The sequence below is a fragment of the Rutilus rutilus genome (assembly GCF_951802725.1).
Source record: "Rutilus rutilus genome assembly, chromosome: 5".
NCBI lineage: Eukaryota > Metazoa > Chordata > Actinopteri > Cypriniformes > Leuciscidae > Rutilus > Rutilus rutilus.
Window position 1 is genome coordinate 1,038,165 of NC_140213.1, and position 20,000 is coordinate 1,058,164.

The following is a 20,000-nucleotide window of genomic DNA, read 5'->3' on the forward strand; positions in this document are numbered from 1 at the left end:
ATCTATTAGGCCTTGTCCACCTTCACTGACTGGTAAATATAAAATAGCAGATTTTACCCAGTGCTGACCGGACCAAAAGAAATCATTTATTTTCTTTTGCAATAAATGAACTACTTCATCAGGTGGATTCAAAACATTTAGTTTGTGCCAAAGAGCTGAAGCAGCCAAATTATTTGCCACCAAGACTCTCCCTCTGAAAGATAACTGAGGCAGGATCCATTTCCACCGTGACAAACGGTCACACATCTTATCATACATTCCTTCCCAGTTCTTCTGAATATAGTTGTCAGTACCTAAATAAATACCCAATATTTTCAAACCTTCTTTACCCCATTTCACACCTCCTGGTAAAACTGGTGGCTCTTCTTCAGACCAATTCCCTAAAATAAAACCTTCACTTTTTTCCCAGTTTACCTTTGCTAATGAGGCATTTTCGTACTTCCTTAAAACTTCTTCTAAAACAGACACATCTCTTTTACTTTTGATAAACACGGTAACGTCATCAGCATAGGCAGAAAACTTAGGTTTAACTTTTTGTTCTTTAATTAGCAGGCCATCTAAATTTATCCCCAATTGACAAAGCAAAGGTTCGATGGCTAAAGAATATAACATCCCTGACAAAGGGCAACCTTGTCGAATCCCTCTACGTACTGACACTGGTTGACTTAGCCCTCCTCCTACCTTCAACATTGTGGAAACATCAGAATACAACAGTTTGATCCATGAAATAAAAGATCACCAAAACCAAACGCTTTAAGGGAACTAAACAAATAAAAGTGACTGACTCGATCAAATGCCTTCTCTTGATCAATTGCAAATATTCCAATATTGTCACCATTCCCTTTTGCAATATCAATGATATCACGAACAAGAAAAATGTTATCCATTATGGTTCTGTTAGGAATACAATAACTTTGATACTCATTTACTATATGTTCTAAATACAATTTCAATCTATTTGAAAGACATTTCGCTAAGATTTTATAGTCAGTACACAAAATTGCCACTGGTCTCCAGTTCTTCAAAAGACCAAGATCACCTTTCTTTGGTAACAAAGACAAAACGGCTCTTTTACAGCTTGTTGGTAACTCTTTTTTCTTATAAGATGATTTAAAAACATCAAACAAATCATCTTTTAATAAGTACCAAAACTGTTTATAAAATTCGGCTGGAAGTCCATCAATTCCCGGTGCGCGTCCATTAGATAGCTGATTAACAGCCTTTGTTACTTCATCAATGTCCATTTCAACCTCCAGTTGATTCCTCTGTGTATCAGTCAACTTTGGTAAATCTTTAAAAAGGTCCTCCATACAGCCAATGTCACATGGACCATCCGAAAAAAGTTCTGTATAGAAATCAATAGCCATTGTCCTCATTTCTTTAGGATTAGTTGTCACAGTTCCATCTGATTTCTTTAGATGTAGCATTGACTTCCGCGCTCCTTCCCGTTTCTCAAAACTAAAAAAGAAAGAACTTGGTGCATCCATCTCTCTCAGAGAGAGGAAACGAGCTCTTATTAAAGCTCCCTTAGCCCGCTCATGAAAAAGTGAGGACAAGGCTTTCTTTTTTTCATTCAGTCTTTCAGTTGCTTCACCATTTTGGTTAATTAGACTTCTTTCAATTAATTTTATTTCATCTTCCAGTTCCATAACAGTTTTTTTAAAACAATGACTTGCATTAGCTGTATAATTTTGACAAAAAATCCTAATATGCGCTTTTCCCACATCCCACCAATGCACAACATCATCAAAATCAGTCTTTCGCTCTCTCCATTTTGCCCAAAATAAATGAAATTTTTCACAAAAGAAGGCATCCTGCAACAATTTTACATTAAAATGCCAATAATAGCTATGACCTCTTGTCTTTTGTAAATTAAAAACAATCATACATAAATGATGATCTGAAAAACCACTGGGGTAAATACAGGCCTTCAAAATTCTATTACACCAGTCTTTATTAATATAAAAACGATCTAACCTGGCAAAGCTGATGTGGTCACTTGAAGACTTGGACCAAGTATATTGCTTTTCTACCGGATGCTGTAATCTCCAAACATCACATAAATCAAAATTGCTTATTATTTTATTTAAACACGTAGCAGAAAGAGGGCATGGTTCTTCTCCATTTCTGTCTAATTTAAAATCTGATGTACAATTCCAGTCACCACCCAAAACTAGACAAGCATTTTTATCATAACTCCCCATTATACTTTGACAATTCTTAAAAACCTTTATCCTTTCTGCACCATTATTGGGTGCATAGACATTAACAAAGACAAAAGAAAATCCCAACAACTTAGCATGAACAGCCAGAACTCGACCCTTCTCTATCTCATCACTTGATTCAAAAATTACGTCAATTCTCTTCGAGAACAAGATAGCAACACCACCCGTCGTATTAGTGCCATGACTTAGGAAAAGATGGCCTCCCCACCACTTTTTCCATTCTATCTCATTAGCTATGTCACTATGTGTCTCTTGTAAGAAAATTATATCCATATCCTTATTTTCAATATATTCATTCAACACTGCTCTTCTTCTACCATCCCTTCCTCCATTAATATTAATTGTTCCTATCTTAATACTTCCCATCAGAAGAAAAGAAAGATCAAGAAAGAAAAAAAGAAGGGTTAGCAAAGAAAAAAACAGAGAAAACACCCCAAGTGATTTAATCATTAAGGAGTTGTTATACCTTTTTCAAGGGCCATTTTTCTTCTCAATTTAGTTACAATTTTTTTCAATCTAAATCGTTTCCTTCTACTCAATTCCTCATAAGTGGCTGTCTGTTGAATTTTCAAAACTGATTGCAAAAAAATTTTTGCATCAGGAAAAAATTCACTTATCTCTATTGTTTTGCCAAAAGTCGCGTCCAGGAAATCACTAACCTCATTTACAGTATACAATTGATCTTCACTAATTTGAGAAAGAATTTCCGATGTCTCTGAAAACCTATCATCATCTTCCGTGTCATCTTGCTCCTCTGCATCAGTTAACTGGGACAAACAAATCTGTCCAGTATTTTGTGGGTCATTTTTGACAACCTTTGATAACTTAGAACGAAGACTCTCTTCGTCTTCGTTATCGCCATCATTACCATCTACACATGGATTTTCTCTCTTTTCAGCACGAACCAAACTACCAGTTGAATTTCTGTTTTGATTACTCCTCCCTTCACCTGCATTTTCATCTTTATTTTTTCCATCAACTGTTGTTTTATTTGGATCTTCACTGAACTCTACCATTTCACCAATCTGCACACTAGAAATGACTTCATTATCATTTACATTATTTTCTGGCTGCGTTTTGTTATGTGGACAAGCAATCTTTTTATGTCCAACGTCTCCGCATTCGAAACATTTCAAATTTCCGGTACTCGCGTAAATCATATACGATTTACCCTCATGTTTGATTCGGAAAGAAATATCAAGTGTTTGTTGATCAAGAAACATAAACACCTGACGCCGAAACGACAGCACATGTTTCAATGCTTCATTCCTACACCTCAACGGAATCATTTTCACTTCACTGGCCATTTTTCCAAACCTCAACAATTCTTTTTCAATGTCACTATTCAATATAAAGGGGGGCACATTAGAAATCGTAACTCTAACAGATTGCGATACAAGCGGTGACACAACAGTAAACGCTCCATTTACCCAAACGCCAGATTCAATTAGTTTACTCACCAAGTTTTCATCTTTAAGGAAAATCACCACTGCTTTGTTCATCCTTGACGCTGAAATTATATTCCCGTATCCAATTTGTTCACCTACAGCGACAAGCACGTCTTCTACATTTGAATCCGCGTCGGGTACACACCTGACTCCATGGCGAAGCGAGACCGAGGCTACACCCCCACTCGGGTGAGCCTCCATCTCAGGCCTCCGCCACGAAGTCAAAAAACTTTCGAAAACCGAAGCGTAATAATACTCGAATGCAAGTAAATCAAATTATACACAAAACAAAAGAAAACATAAAGGAAAAATAGATAAATAAAAACAAAATAAATAAAGTAGCTAGAAAAATAGAAGAAAAAAACCCAAGTCGCTCTTCTCACCCGTTTATTGCTCCCATAACCCAAACCCCCAGCATGCAAAGCAAGAGAGAGAGAGAGAGAGAGAGAGAAATAGAGAGAGAGAGAGAGAGAGAGAGAGAGAGAGAGAGAGCTAGAGAGACAGAGAGAGAGAGAGAGAGAGAGGTCAAACAGTTTAACTGACATTACAGAAAGAGTCTGAGGATCAGAATATTTCAATCCTCTGTGTCGCTTACAGAATAGAGTCACGATTGAAGAAGATTAAATGTCCACCGCATGTACAAAGTTCCATAACAGACGTTCTCATTTATTTATGCAAATTAAGTCTTAATGTGCACCAGTAGAAATGTTCCATGTGAAATAAGTTTTTGTCTTTCTTTCTGTCTGTCTGTATAAGCTCCCACTGAATCTCCTCTGCGGCCCAGTCTAGGTGAGCAAACACACACACACACTGACACTCTCACACACACACACACACACACACACACACACACACACACACACACACACACACACACACACACACACACACACACACACTCACACACACACACACACACACACACACTCACACACACTCACACACACTGACACACACACACACACACACACACACACACACACACACACTCACACACACACTCGCACACACACACACACACACACACACACACACACACACACACACACACACACACACACACACACACACACACACACTCACACACACTGACACACACATACACACACTCTCACACACACACACACACACACACACACACACACACACACACACACACACACACACACACACACACACACTCACACACACTGACACACACTGACACACACATACACACACTCTCACACACACACACACACACACACACACACACACACACACACACACACACACACACACACACACACACACACACACACACACACACTCTCTCTCACTGTTGCTCTGTCTCTTCTCTCTCCAGCTGTGGTTGATGGTGATCACGCTGTTCTCCGAGATGATTTCGAACACAACACACAGGAAGAGCTGAATCTCAGTATCTGGTGGGTGACGCTCTTCTTTAGCAGTGAAGCTGCTTCCCTGTTCCTGCTGGTATGTTGTATTAGTGCATAAAGACAGCAGTGAGATGAGTGTTTCGTTGTCTCAGGTCGGACTGCAGTAACTGTGAGGTGGGAGAGCAGTGTGGAGCGCTCATGCACGGGAGAGCCGTGACCTTCTGCGAGCCCTTCGGACAGAGAGATCTGGTAACTGTCCTATAAAAACAGATGAAATCGAGTGAATATACAAAATATACTTCGCTTGGTTTTTCCATTCCATTCGTGAGTCTCTTTAACTGATTACATGAGGTTCACTAACCACATAATGCACTATATTATATCTGGATATCACTGTCATATGGATGTTACTGTGACACACTCAACAGAATATAATACAAGAAATTATACAATCAGTTTGATCAATTTACATATCAATAAAACAAAAACCATGCAGTTGCGCCACGCCACCAGAGACGGTTCTGTCTTCATATAGTGCTGTAATTCGTCTGTAGTCTTCATATACTAACACATGATTCCTGTGTGATGTTGTCATCTGTTTCAGACCTCGGTGGCTCTGAACATGAGCGCAGCGTCAGTCCTGCAGTTTGCTTTAGGTGAGCGTCACCATCTCTCTGACAGACATCAAGCTATATGCTCTTCCTCAGTTTCTGTCTTATTTTACAGTACAAATATCTAAACATTCTTCAGTCAAGATACTGCACATGCATAACATAAGGAAAATAATCTTGTTCCCTTTCGAGGGAACTCGCGCTGCGTCAGTGACGCTTTGGGAACGCCCCCGCGTGATTGAGGCACATGTGTCAACTAGTCCAGTGGCGAGAGTGAGCGTCACGGCCAGGAAAGGATAAAAGCACACGCGGTCTGACCGCCGTTAGCTTTTAGTGTTACAAACTGTCTGTCGTATTTATTGTTGTCTGTCACAGAATCATACAGCTCGATCAGATATATATAATGACGTCCAAACGTTCAAGTTGTGTGCTTCTCCTTGCCCTCATTATATCACGGGTGGGGATACACACATACTTTGTGTGATGTGGGCACTGCCGCTCTGCTCTCGCCTGGCACTCTTTGAGGAGGGTGTTCAGCTGAGCGTTCCCTGCGGTTCTGGCCCGAAGCTCCTAACGTGGGGATCGCGATCTCACGGTGGGGTTTGAGACGGGCCCGCCCTTTCTCAGCCTTTACCCATGGGATCCAGTGCTCTCTCTCCAGAGTCGGAAGCCCACCCCGCAGTTCCTTCCGAGGAACTAGATGTGCTGAGCGTCAAAATGGTGGAAGATGAAACGCCAGAACTTTCCCCAGCGTATGAGGAGCTGGTGGAGGTATTGTCTCGTGCTGTGTCTAAGCTGAATATTGAATGGGCCTCACGAGGAAGTTATACGCCCTGAAATTGAGAGTTTTTACTTCTTGGTGTAATCTACGACAATGGGATCCAGTCAATTGCCCTGTAGGTTCAATACTTGAGTTCCTTCAGGATCGTTTTCCTTGAGAGTTATCTCCGTCCACACTGAAGGTTTATGTTGCGGCCATTGCAACCTACCATGTCCCCCTGGGGGGTTTATCTGTCGGGAGAGATCCTCTGATAATACGTTTTCTTCATGGCACCCTGAAGCTGAGGCCTGCAGTTCGTACCAGAGTTCCAGCTTGGGATCTGGCTCTTGTTCTAGAAGGTTTATCGGCTGCTTCTTTCAAGCCTCTTGATTCTGTCTCAGAAAAGTTTCTGACACCCAAAACTGTGTTCCTTCCAGCAATTTCTTCACTAAAAAGAGTAGGAGATCTTCAGGCCCTATCGGTATCTCCTTCGTGCCTTGAGTTTGCTCCCGGGATGGTCAAAGCGTTCCTCTATCTGAAACCAGGATATGTACCAAAGGTTCCAACCAATGCACCACGGCCTATCGTACTGCAGGCGTTCTGTCCTCCTCCCTTTAAAGATCAAGACCAGGAGAAATTAAACCTCATCTGTCAAGTCAGGGCACTGGACACTTACGTCCACAGAGCTGCCCTGTGGAGAAAGTCTGATCAGCTACTGGTGTTCTTTGGGTCTCCTAAAAAAGGCCTTCCTGCATCCAAACAGACTGTTAGCAAATGGATAGTCAAGGCTATCTCTCTTGCATATGAGGTTGTGGGCCAGCCTTCACCTTTGGCCACTAGAGCCCATTCTACTAGGGGTATGGCGGCCTCCATGACCCTAATTTCTGGGATGTCCCTTCAAGAAGTTTGTGATGCAGCGAGCTGATCTTCGCCAGTCACGTGTGTCAGATTTAAGACCTAGACATGGATACCCCCAGTTCTAGAGTTCTCATGTAATGACAGTTTTAACACAACGATGGCAATCTCGTTCCCAAAGCGTCATCGACGTAGCGTCTCGTTCCCTACTCAGGGAACTAGGGTTACAGTCGTAACCAGAACAGAACCATACCGCCAATCCTAACTGTATGCTAATTGTCAATCGTATTTGACGATAGTGGTCCTGACAGAAATAAAAGAAAAAGATTAAACACACCCAAAAGAAAAAAAGAAAAGAAAAAAAGGCACAGAATTAAATTCAGTTAGCTATACATAAAGAAGAGTTGGAAATACTCTTGCATACAATAGAAGCAAATCATGATACAAAAAGGGGTAATTTAGTTAAAAAATGATTAATGGTTTGGTAGCAAGAAAATGTGAAAATAAGTTGGGAATCAAGCTATTTCATGTCCTTCTACCTTATTCATTATATTACTAAAATCAGAGTTTGAAGATAAAGGATATGAAAGGTTTCCAAATATTCTCAACATTTGTCTTGTTTTAAGCACAAACTCACTTCAGTTTGATGCATTTTTCTAGAAAACAAGTCTTACTATCTTCAGTCATGTTGCTTCTCCAGTAAATGTATCTTGATTTAAGTGTGTTTAGATGTTTGTGCTGGAAAACAGGGTTTGTTCATGCAGCTGAATGTTTTCTGTATGTGGTTATGGAGCGGAGCAATGGTTCATGAGTTTGTGTTTGTGTTCCTCAGGATCCGGTTCGTGTCGGTTCAGTTACTCAGACCCCAGTATCATCGTCTCCTGCGGTCTGAACACCTCTGATGACTGGATAACCTTGGAAAAGATCAGGTTTTTATCTTATTTTAGGACACGGATCCCACACTCCAGAGGTGTAAAGAGTACCTTAAAACCATACTTGCGTAAAAGTACAGATGCGAAAATGACTCCATTACAAGTTATGTCACCGATTTCAATACGACTTGAGTAAAAGTCTTAGAGTGTCTGATGTTAACAGTACTTAAGTATTTTACTCATTCTGAATGTAGGCTCAGAGATGCACCTTGACACCTAAGAGACATGCCAGTGAAAATAACAAACTGATTTGTAAGATGAGAAATCGTGTTTATTTTCTAAAATAAAAATAAAACTGAACGCCTAAATATTGCAATAAATAAAGGTCAACACAACACCCTCTTAAACGTTTACAAACTCTCAAGCTCAAGTGCACAAAAGGGACATAAGTAAACTTAAATTTAAAGTAAAATTAAATAATCAAAGTCTACTTGCACTTGATGTGCTGGTTTCGGCCTGATCTCATATATGAAACACCTGTGATTCACAACTACCAGCTAATGCACTCGCATCCATGTAAAGTAGCCTTGTGAACCAGTTTGGGAGAGTAAAGGCAAAACACACTTCAATGCCCTTAGATATCGCTTCTTTATAGCAGAGAGAAACTGCTGCAGAAAAAGTTACGTGTAATGTGTAACTGTAACTCATCACAAATTTAGTGGAGTAAAAAGTACATTTACTTATTCAAAAATGTAGTCAAGTAGAGAGTAATAAGCATAGCCTACTAAAGGCCCGTTCACACCAAGCACGATAACTATAAAGATAACGATAAAGATATGCGTCCACACCAACGACCGATAACGGTCTTTTTATTCTAAGCACGCGCGCGCCCCATTTTAAATGCGCGAGACCTTTAAATTAGAATGGATTCTGATTGCCCGTCAGTGTTTTATCGTTTGACAGCTGGAAAAAAATCGTTCTGAAAGTGATCCCAACGATATCGTTCCTCATATCTTTATCGTTATAGTTGTGGTGTGAACTCTGTTATTCTTTAATATGGAGAACGATTTTTAGAATTATATCTTTATCGTTATCTTTATAGTTATCGTGCTTGGTGTGAACGGGCCTTAAGAGTTGCTAATATAGTAAAACTACAAAGTAGCCAAAAAGATACTTAACCCCTTCTCAGTCACCCCCAATTTTGGCAAGTGCTGCATACATGAAATGCCCAAAATAAAAAGGTTACTGCTCTTAAGTAATTCTGAATAGAAACATAACACACATACATTTAGAAAGCCAACACTTGAGAGTTTATAGTTCAAGACTCAAAATTAACCAGACTGTTATTAATATTGAGATATATAAGCTCAAACATATTTTGAACTAAAATAATCTGGGATCACCAGTGATCCCTGACTGGTAAGGGTACAGTAACTCCATTACTTTACACCACTGCCACACACTCACAGCTCGAATGATTCACGCGTGTGTGAAAGACACAAGCTCTTGTGTGTGGATCTGACAGTGTTGTCGTTCTGGTCTGGCAGGGCTCCCACTAACACCAGTACTGTGGTTCATCTGGTGCCGCTGCATCTGCGCTGGAGGCATCTGCGCTGGAGCCAGGAGCCGGCCCCGGGGCCCGACGGATACGAGTCCTGCTGGGGTCTGGACAACATACTGGTTCTGAACGGCGCTGAGCGGCCGCCGCTGCTGGAGGACAACCTGGACCCGCTGGACACGGCCAACTGGCTCTTCTTCCCAGGAGCCACCGTCAAGGTCACAAAAGAGCTTGTTATGCCAATAATGAAACGCTATATTTAAGTGTGAACTAGATGTAATGTTTTCAGACACTTAATTGACACTCATGTTAATTGCAATTAGATGAGAATGTATTATAGTCTGAATTCATACTGTCACGGCCTGCTCGTTACCCACCGTGACTTAAAGAGGATTACACATGCAAACGAATGGTTTGCATTGCAAGATTATTTAATAAGAAAAAAATGATTTGCAAAAATGAACAAGTTACAAAAATATGACACCATGTCTAATAGTCCAATGGGGTAATGAATGTTGGTAAATAATATATTTATAATTAAACATTTGTAATGATGATGTTGCGATTTTAGACATTTAAAATATTAACTTGAAATGTAAATATCGAAAAAGACACTAGTTTAAATTATAATCAACTTCAGTATTTTAGTCAACGCATCAACAATAAGTGCACGTCTTTTTGCGTAACAATTTAAAATGTTCTTCAAAGTTCAACTTAATTTGACATTATTAAAAAGGTGCACTTTTTAAAGTGTGTTAAGAGACAGTTCTGAAAGTGTGCTCTTTAAGTGGCCTTTTATTTCATTAATATTGCATTATCTGCAAGTGCAGTTTTTAAAGATATACTTTTTAAGATTTGAAGTACACTACAAGTGCACATCCAGTGCGCCTCTTTTCACCAGGGACGGCTTTGAATCGAGGCAGACGCTCATTTCTTCAGCGTCGGCACTTTATTTATGCAGTTTTGTCAGAAACCTCTGCAACTCTTCCTCTCGATTCACTCAACAGCATGCGTGTCAGTCGGAGGGAAACTCCCTGTATTTCCATGGTGGAGAAGGGCTGGAGCACAGCTTCGCCTCCACGCGTGACGTGGACCTGCACCGGGAAGAGGGCCGCAGTTACTGGGAGGAAGACTTCGAGAGTCCTCTGACTGGGTAAGGCTTATGATCCAACGCAAATAACTCTGGCATTGCTTTGAGGCAGATCATTCCAAAATCACAGCCAATCAGAAGAGAGTGTGGGCGGAGTCTCTCTGCAAACGCACTGCACCCGCAACCAAATCAATCACAAATCACAGCCAATCGAAAGAGAGTGTGGGTGTGTTGATGAGGAGTGTGTGTTGATGAGGTGTGTGTTGATGAGGAGTGTGTGTTGATGAGGAGTGTGTGTTGATGAGGAGTGTGTTGATGAGGAGTGTGTGTTGATGAGGTGTGTGTTGATGAGGAGTGTGTGTTGATGAGGAGTGTGTTGATGAGGAGTGTGTTGATGAGGAGTGTGTGTTGATGAGGAGTGTGTTGATGAGGAGTGTGTTGATGAGGAGTGTGTTGATGAGGTGTGTGTTGATGAGGTGTGTGTTGATGAGGAGTGTGTTGATGAGGTGTGTGTTGATGAAGAGTGTGTTGATGAGGTGTGTGTTGATGAGGAGTGTGTGTTGATGAGGAGTGTGTTGATGAGGAGTGTGTGTTGATGAGGAGTGTGTTGATGAGGAGTGTGTTGATGAGGTGTGTGTTGATGAGGAGTGTGTTGATGAGGTGTGTGTTGATGAGGAGTGTGTTGATGAGGTGTGTGTTGATGAAGAGTGTGTTGATGAGGTGTGTGTTGATGAGGAGTGTGTGTTGATGAGGAGTGTGTTGATGAGGAGTGTGTTGATGAGGTGTGTGTTGATGAGGTGTGTGTTGATGAGGTGTGTGTTGATGAGGAGTGTGTTGATGAGGTGTGTGTTGATGAGGAGTGTGTGTTGATGAGGAGTGTGTTGATGAGGAGTGTGTTGATGAGGAGTGTGTGTTGATGAGGTGTGTGTTGATGAGGTGTGTGTTGATGAGGAGTGTGTGTTGATGAGGAGTGTGTGTTGATGAGGTGTGTGTTGATGAGGAGTGTGTGTTGATGAGGAGTGTGTGTTGATGAGGTGTGTGTTGATGAGGTGTGTGTTGATGAGGAGTGTGTGTTGATGAGGTGTGTGTTGATGAGGAGTGTGTGTTGATGAGGTGTGTGTTGATGAGGTGTGTGTTGATGAGGTGTGTGTTGATGAGGAGTGTGTTGATGAGGTGTGTGTTGATGAGGAGTGTGTTGATGAGGTGTGTGTTGATGAGGTGTGTGTTGATGAGGTGTGTGTTGATGAGGAGTGTGTTGATGAGGTGTGTGTTGATGAGGAGTGTGTGTTGATGAGGAGTGTGTTGATGAGGAGTGTGTTGATGAGGTGTGTGTTGATGAGGTGTGTGTTGATGAGGAGTGTGTTGATGAGGTGTGTGTTGATGAGGAGTGTGTTGATGAGGAGTGTGTTGATGAGGTGTGTGTTGATGAGGTGTGTGTTGATGAGGAGTGTGTTGATGAGGTGTGTGTTGATGAGGAGTGTGTGTTGATGAGGAGTGTGTTGATGAGGTGTGTGTTGATGAGGAGTGTGTTGATGAGGAGTGTGTGTTGATGAGGAGTGTGTGTTGATGAGGAGTGTGTGTTGATGAGGTGTGTATTGATGAGGAGTGTGTGTTGATGAGGAGTGTGTGTTGATGAGGTGTGTGTTGATGAGGAGTGTGTTGATGAGGAGTGTGTTGATGAGGTGTGTGTTGATGAGGAGTGTGTTGATGAGGTGTGTGTTGATGAGGAGTGTGTGTTGATGAGGAGTGTGTGTTGATGAGGAGTGTGTGTTGATGAGGTGTGTATTGATGAGGAGTGTGTGTTGATGAGGAGTGTGTGTTGATGAGGTGTGTGTTGATGAGGAGTGTGTTGATGAGGTGTGTGTTGATGAGGAGTGTGTTGATGAGGTGTGTGTTGATGAGGAGTGTGTTGAGGTGTGTGTTGATGAGGAGTGTGTTGATGAGGTGTGTGTTGATGAGGAGTGTGTTGAGGTGTGTGTTGATGAGGAGTGTGTTGATGAGGTGTGTGTTGATGAGGTGTGTGTTGATGAGGAGTGTGTTGAGGTGTGTGTTGATGAGGTGTGTGTTGATGAGGAGTGTGTTGATGAGGAGTGTGTTGATGAGGAGTGTGTTGAGGTGTGTGTTGATGAGGAGTGTGTTGATGAGGAGTGTGTTGATGAGGAGTGTGTTGAGGTGTGTGTTGATGAGGAGTGTGTTGAGGTGTGTGTTGATGAGGAGTGTGTTGAGGTGTGTGTTGATGAGGAGTGTGTTGATGAGGAGTGTGTTGAGGTGTGTGTTGATGAGGTGTGTGTTGATGAGGAGTGTGTGTTGATGAGGAGTGTGTTGAGGAGTGTGTTGAGGAGTGTGTTGAGGAGTGTGTTGATGAGGAGTGTGTTGATGAGGAGTGTGTTGATGAGGAGTGTGTTGAGGTGTGTGTTGATGAGGAGTGTGTTGAGGTGTGTGTTGATGAGGAGTGTGTTGAGGTGTGTGTTGATGTGGAGTGTGTTGATGAGGAGTGTGTTGAGGTGTGTGTTGATGAGGAGTGTGTTGAGGTGTGTGTTGATGAGGTGTGTGTTGATGAGGAGTGTGTTGAGGTGTGTGTTGTTGAGGTGTGTGTTGATGAGGAGTGTGTTGATGAGGAGTGTGTTGAGGTGTGTGTTGATGAGAAGTGTGTTGATGAGGAGTGTGTTGATGAAGAGTGTGTTGATGAGGAGTGTGTTGATGAGGTGTGTGTTGATGAGGAGTGTGTTGATGAGGAGTGTGTTGATGAGGTGTGTGTTGATGAGGAGTGTGTTGATGAGGAGTGTGTTGATGAGGAGTGTGTTGATGAGGAGTGTGTTGATGAGGAGTGTGTTGATGAAGAGTGTGTTGATGAGGAGTGTGTTGATGAGGAGTGTGTTGATGAGGAGTGTGTTGATGAGGTTTGTGTTGATGAGGAGTGTGTTGATGAGGAGTGTGTTGATGTGGAGTGTGTTGAGGAGTGTGTTGATGAGAAGTGTGTTGATGAGGAGTGTGTTGATGAGGTGTGTGTTGATGAGGAGTGTGTTGATGAGGTGTGTGTTGATGAGGAGTGTGTTGATGAGGAGTGTGTTGATGAGGTGTGTGTTGATGAGGAGTGTGTTGATGAGGAAGGAGTGTGTTGATGAGGAGTGTGTTGATGAGGAGTGTGTTGATGAGGTGTGTGTTGATGAGGAGTGTGTTGATGAGGAGTGTGTTGATGAGGAGTGTGTTGATGAGGTTTGTGTTGATGAGGAGTGTGTTGATGAGGAGTGTGTTGATGAGGAGTGTGTTGATGAGGTGTGTGTTGATGAGGAGTGTGTTGATGAAGAGTGTGTTGATGAGGTGTGTGTTGATGAGGAGTGTGTTGATGAGGTTTGTGTTGATGAGGAGTGTGTTGATGAGGAGTGTGTTGATGAGGAGTGTGTTGATGAGGTGTGTGTTGATGAGGAGTGTGTGTTGATGAGGAGTGTGTTGATGAGGAGTGTGTTGATGAGGAGTGTGTTGATGAGGAGTGTGTTGATGAAGAGTGTGTTGATGAGGTGTGTGTTGATGAGGAGTGTGTTGATGAGGAGTGTGTTGATGAGGTTTGTGTTGATGAGGAGTGTGTTGATGAGGAGTGTGTTGATGAGGAGTGTGTTGAGGAGTGTGTTGATGAGAAGTGTGTTGATGAGGAGTGTGTTGATGAGGTGTGTGTTGATGAGGAGTGTGTTGATGAGGAGTGTGTTGAGGTGTGTGTTGATGAGGTGTGTGTTGATGAGGAGTGTGTTGATGAGGTGTGTGTTGATGAGGTGTGTGTTGATGAGGTGTGTGTTGATGAGGTGTGTGTTGATGAGGAGTGTGTTGATGAGGTGTGTGTTGATGAGGAGTGTGTTGATGAGGAGTGTGTTGATGAGGAGTGTGTTGATGAGGTGTGTGTTGATGAGGAGTGTGTTGATGAGGAGTGTGTTGATGAGGAGTGTGTTGATGAGGAGTGTGTTGATGAGGAGTGTGTTGATGAGGAGTGTGTTGATGAGGAGTGTGTTGATGAGGAGTGTGTTGATGAGGTGTGTGTTGATGAAGAGTGTGTTGATGAGGAGTGTGTTGATGAGGTGTGTGTTGATGAGGAGTGTGTTGATGAGGAGTGTGTTGATGAGGTGTGTGTTGATGAGGTGTGTGTTGATGAGGAGTGTGTGTTGATGAGGAGTGTGTTGATGAGGAGTGTGTTGATGAGGAGTGTGTGTTGATGAGGTGTGTGTTGATGAGGTGTGTGTTGATGAGGAGTGTGTTGATGAGGAGTGTGTTGAGGTGTGTGTTGTTGATGAGGTGTGTGTTGATGAGGTGTGTGTGCTGTTGATCTGCAGATGGGAGGTGTACGGAGCGGAGTACGGAGCTCAGTGTGGAGAGGTGGAGTCCGGATTAGCGCTCGTCTTTCTCGGAGACGGACAGAGGAAGGTTTGCACTCCATTCCTGAACACCAGCGCCTACGGAAACCTGCGATTCCACTTCACCATGGGTACGTCTTGCTCTGGCACTTGTTCATGCGCATTATCTTCCTGCTGCCGTGTGTGTTCAGTGTCTGTGTGTTCAGTGTCAAGTCAAGTCAAGTCAAGTCAAGTCACCTTCATTTATACAGCGCTTTAACAATATAGAGTGTTTCACAGCAGCTTTACAGTGATAACAGGAGATTACAGTAACAGAGATTGTTTAGGCTTTACAGCAGATCTAGAATAAAGTTATTGTCCAGATAAAGTTAGTTTAGATTGATTGATTCACTTCCGTCACAACGATCATTAGTTATTAACTTAGGGCCCACTAATACGACACCATTTCAACTGAAAACAGAAAACTTAACGTGTTCTGGCCGTTCATTTACACAACAGTGTTTGGTGGCTCGAGAATGCAAACCTTGAAACAGGGTCCAATTTTGAAAAACGTATCATCTCCGTGTAAACTTCAAAAACGTGACAGTGTGGACGTGCATATTACGCGTTTAGTCTATAGGTATGCACATTTGAATATATACATCTTTCTTTACAAACTGACATCGCCAAATTACTTGTCTGGCATGCATAATACAGAATGTTTAGTCGTATCCATGCGAACTGGAATCATTTTGATTAAGTTTTATCTGTACAGAGGAAAAGGGAAGAAGGAGAGACTAGTGGACACTTCAGGACTGGTTTGTGTGTGTGTCCAGGCACAGGTCCTTCATCAGATCTGGAGTGTGTGTGTGTGTGTGTGTGTGTGTGTGTGTGTGTGGGTGTGTCCAGGCGCAGGTCCTTCATCAGATCTGGGGTGTGTGTGTGTGTGTGTGTGTGTGTGTGTGTGGGTGTGTCCAGGCGCAGGTCCTTCATCAGATCTGGATACGGCCTGGATCCGGCGGACTGCGGTAAACCTCAGGATAAAGAGAGAGACTAATATTAGTGTAGACGCCATTCTTCTTATGATGTAACGAGTACATCAGGATTTATGGGAAGTGTTCCCGGTTCCGGCTGACCTGATCTATGCAGCCTAACATTGAATTATAGAAGTCTATAATGTGTTATGTGTATGCTAGGTCAAAGAGATGTGTTTTTAGTCTAGCTTTGAACTGACAGAGTGTGTCTGCTTCCCGGACAGTGGTAGGAAGACTGTTCCAGAGTTTTGGTGCTAAATAGGAAAAGGATCTACCGCCAGCAGTCGATTTTGATATTCTAGGTATTATCAACTGGCCAGAATTATCACAATAGATGTGAAGGACTATAATGCGTTAAGAGCTCGCTCAAGCACTGGGAAGCTAAACCATTTAGTGCTTTGTAAGTAATCAGCAATATTTTAAAATGTATACGATGTTTAATAGGGAGCCAGTGCAGTGTTGACAGAACCGGGCTAATATGGTCATACTTCCTGGTTCTGGTAAGAACTCGAGCTGCTGCGTTTTGGACCAGCTGTAGTTTGTTTATTAAGCGTGCAGGGCAACCACCCAGTAGAGCATTACAATAATCTAGCCTTGAGGTCATGAACTAACTGTTCTGCATTTGTCATTGAGAGTGTCTGTGTGTTCAGTATTGGGATCTGTGTGTTCTGCAGGTGCTGGAGGCTGCGACCCTGGAGAATCCAGCAAGAATAACGTCGTCCTCTTTGGCCGCTCAGAGGGCAGGAAAGATCATGTGCTTCTGGACATTCTGCCATACTCCGCCTACAGGGTATAGATCTTATGTAGTGTTTGTACAGATTTAAAGACGACCTGTTCTGCTTCTTCCCATATTCATCTGTCTTTAGTGTGTAATGTTGCTGTATCCTCTATATCAGTGTCAGTGTTTCTGAACTCCTGAAACGCCTCCACTGTAGTCTTGAGTTTCTTCCAGGAACAAACACGTCACAATATTCCTCATTATAATAATTCATACGCAGAATAAAGGGGTGGGGCCTGATTGAGTTAGTTAGTAGTGTGTTAAACTGGTGGTTATGGTAAGGGGCGGGGCATTTCCCAAACACACTCGAAGCACTCGGCCAATCACAACACACTGCTCCAGCCGACCAATCAGAGCACAGTGTGCTTTTCAGAAGGAGGGGCTTCATAGAGACAGGAAGTAAACAGAGCGTTACTGACAGACTGGGAAGAGAGGAGCCGCAACAATGGAGAATATGAGGAAAATAATCAACATTCAAGCAGGAAAACCTGTTCTAGTAGAGCCTGAAACAACATCAAGACTCTGTAAAAGGGCATAACAGGTCCTGTTTAAAGTAACCATTTTCAACAGTTGCATGTTCTGTTTGGAATGTATGGTGTTTCTCTTTCCTCTGATATCACATTCATTCAGACGTCCTCGACATGTCTTTGCTCTTTCCAGACTCCCACAGTTGTGTCCGTTGGTTTGCCCACAGAGCTCCAGACTGCAGCCACTCAGTTCTGTCTGGAGCAGAAATCTCACGGCGGGGCGAAGCGTCATGTTTGGGCTCTGGACTTCGTTCAGCTGCTGCCGGTGCTGCCCGGCGCAAACACACACCTGGTGCAGTTCTCCATCAACCTCGGCTGCGGCGCGTATCAGCCGGCCAACAGGTGCGGTGCTCACACACACACACACACACACACACACACACACCTGGTGCAGTTCTCCATCAACCTCGGCTGTGGCGCGTATCAGCCGGCCAACACACACACACACACACACACACCTGGTGCAGTTCTCCATCAACCTTGGCTGCGACGCGTATCAGCCGGCCAACAGGTGCAGCGCACACACACACACACACACACATACACACACACCAGCATTCTGTCATAATCTCTTCTGTAACAATAGAGAATAAAATAGAACAGAAAAGAAAATAACAATAGAATAAAATAGAATAAAAAAGAATAGAATAGAATAGAAAAGAGAACAGAATATAATACACAGAACATAACAGGACACCACTGAATAGAATAGGAATAATAGAACAGAATAGAATAGAAGACAATAGAATAGAAAATAACAGAATATAATTGAAAAGAACAGAACAAAACAAAACAAAACAGAACAGAATAGATTAGATTGGAACAGAAAAGAAGAGAACAGAACAGAATATTATAGAGTAGAGTAGAATAGAATTGAAGAGAACGAAAAGAGCAGAATAAATCAGAACAGACTAAAATAGAGTAGAATAGAAAAGGACAGAACAAAAAAGAACAGAATAGAAAATAACAAAATAGAATAGAATAGAATAGAAAGGTACAGAATGGAATAGAATAGAACAGAACAGAATATAAACATATCAGAATAGAATAGAATAGAATAGAGTACAATAGAATGGAAGAGAACAAGGAGAGTAGAATAAAACATAACAGACTAAAATATATAGAATAAAAAAGGACAGAACAAAAAAGGACAGAACAAAAAAGAACAAAATAGAATAGAATAAAATAGAATAGAATAGAAAACAACAGAACAGAACCATAACCCTAACCCATAACGGAATAGAATAGAAAAGAGAACAGAATACAAAAAATAGAACAGTACAGAATATATTTATATATATATATATACTGAATATATTAGAACAGAAAAGAAGAGAACAGAATACAATAGAATAAAACATAATATCACAGAATAGAATAGAATAGAATAGAATAGAAAAGTACAGAATGGAACAGAACAGAACAGAATATAAACATCAGAAAAGAACAGAACAGAACAGAACTAACCCTAACCCATAACAGAATATAATAAAGAGAATCTCTAAAAGAGAACAGAATACAAAAAATAGAACAGCACAGAATATAATTGAATATATTAGAACAGAAAAGAAGAGAACAGAATACAATAGAATAAAACATAATATCACAGAATAGAATAGAATAGAGTAGAATAGAAAAGGACAGAACAAAAAAGAAATAACTAAATAGAATAGAATAGAGTAGAAAAGTACAGAATGGAATAGAATAGAACAGAACAGAATATAAATATCAGAAAAGAATAGAACAGAACTGAAAAGAACAGAACAGAACTAACCCTAACCCATAACAGAATATAATAAAGATAATCTCTAAAAGAGAACAGAATACAAAAAAAGAACAGAATAGAAAGAACAGAATAGGGAGAACAAGGAGAGTAGAATAAAACAGAACAGACTAAAATAGAGTAGAATTGAAAAGAACAGAACAAAAAAGAACAGAATAGAAAATATCTAAATAGAATAGAATAGAATAGAATAGAATAGAATAGAATAGAATAGAATAGAATAGAAAAGTACAGAATGGAACAGAACAGAACAGAATATAAACATCAGAAAAGAACAGAACAGAACAGAACTAACCCTAACCCATAACAGAATATAATAAAGAGAATCTCTAAAAGAGAACAGAATACAAAAAATAGAACAGCACAGAATATAATAGAATATATTAGAACAGAAAAGAAGATAACAGAATACAATAGAATAAAACAGAACATCACAGAATAGAATAGAATAGAATAGAATAGAATAGAGTATAATAGAATAGAATGGAAGAGAACAAGGAGAGTAGAATAAAACATACCAGACTAAAATAGAGTAGAATAGAAAAGGACAGAACAAAAAAGAACAAAATAGAATAGAATAGAAAAGTACAGAATGGAATAGAATAGAACAGAACAGATTATAAACATCAGAATACAAAAAAAGAACAGAATAGAAAGAACAGAATAGAAAGAACAGAATAGGGAGAACAAGGAGAGTAGAATTAAACAGAACAGAATAGAATAGAATAGAATAGAATAGAATAGAATAGAATAGAATAGAATAG

The 20,000-nt window shown here is 41.2% G+C and overlaps 1 protein-coding gene across 2 annotated transcripts in view; it reads left to right on the forward strand.

Moving 5' to 3' along the window:
- reln (reelin) overlaps positions 1-20,000 on the forward strand; it is a 157,290-nt gene that overhangs the window by 75,194 nt on the left and 62,096 nt on the right. For both annotated transcript variants that reach the window (XM_084409692.1, XM_084409691.1), the window contains exons 5-14: positions 4,430-4,462; positions 5,019-5,097; positions 5,202-5,298; positions 5,654-5,705; positions 8,108-8,204; positions 9,695-9,923; positions 10,713-10,858; positions 15,115-15,266; positions 16,823-16,938; positions 17,587-17,795. In XM_084409692.1, the coding sequence (XP_084265818.1) occupies positions 4,430-4,462; positions 5,019-5,097; positions 5,202-5,298; positions 5,654-5,705; positions 8,108-8,204; positions 9,695-9,923; positions 10,713-10,858; positions 15,115-15,266; positions 16,823-16,938; positions 17,587-17,795 (1,210 nt within the window). The remainder of the gene's footprint in view (positions 1-4,429; positions 4,463-5,018; positions 5,098-5,201; positions 5,299-5,653; positions 5,706-8,107; positions 8,205-9,694; positions 9,924-10,712; positions 10,859-15,114; positions 15,267-16,822; positions 16,939-17,586; positions 17,796-20,000) is intronic.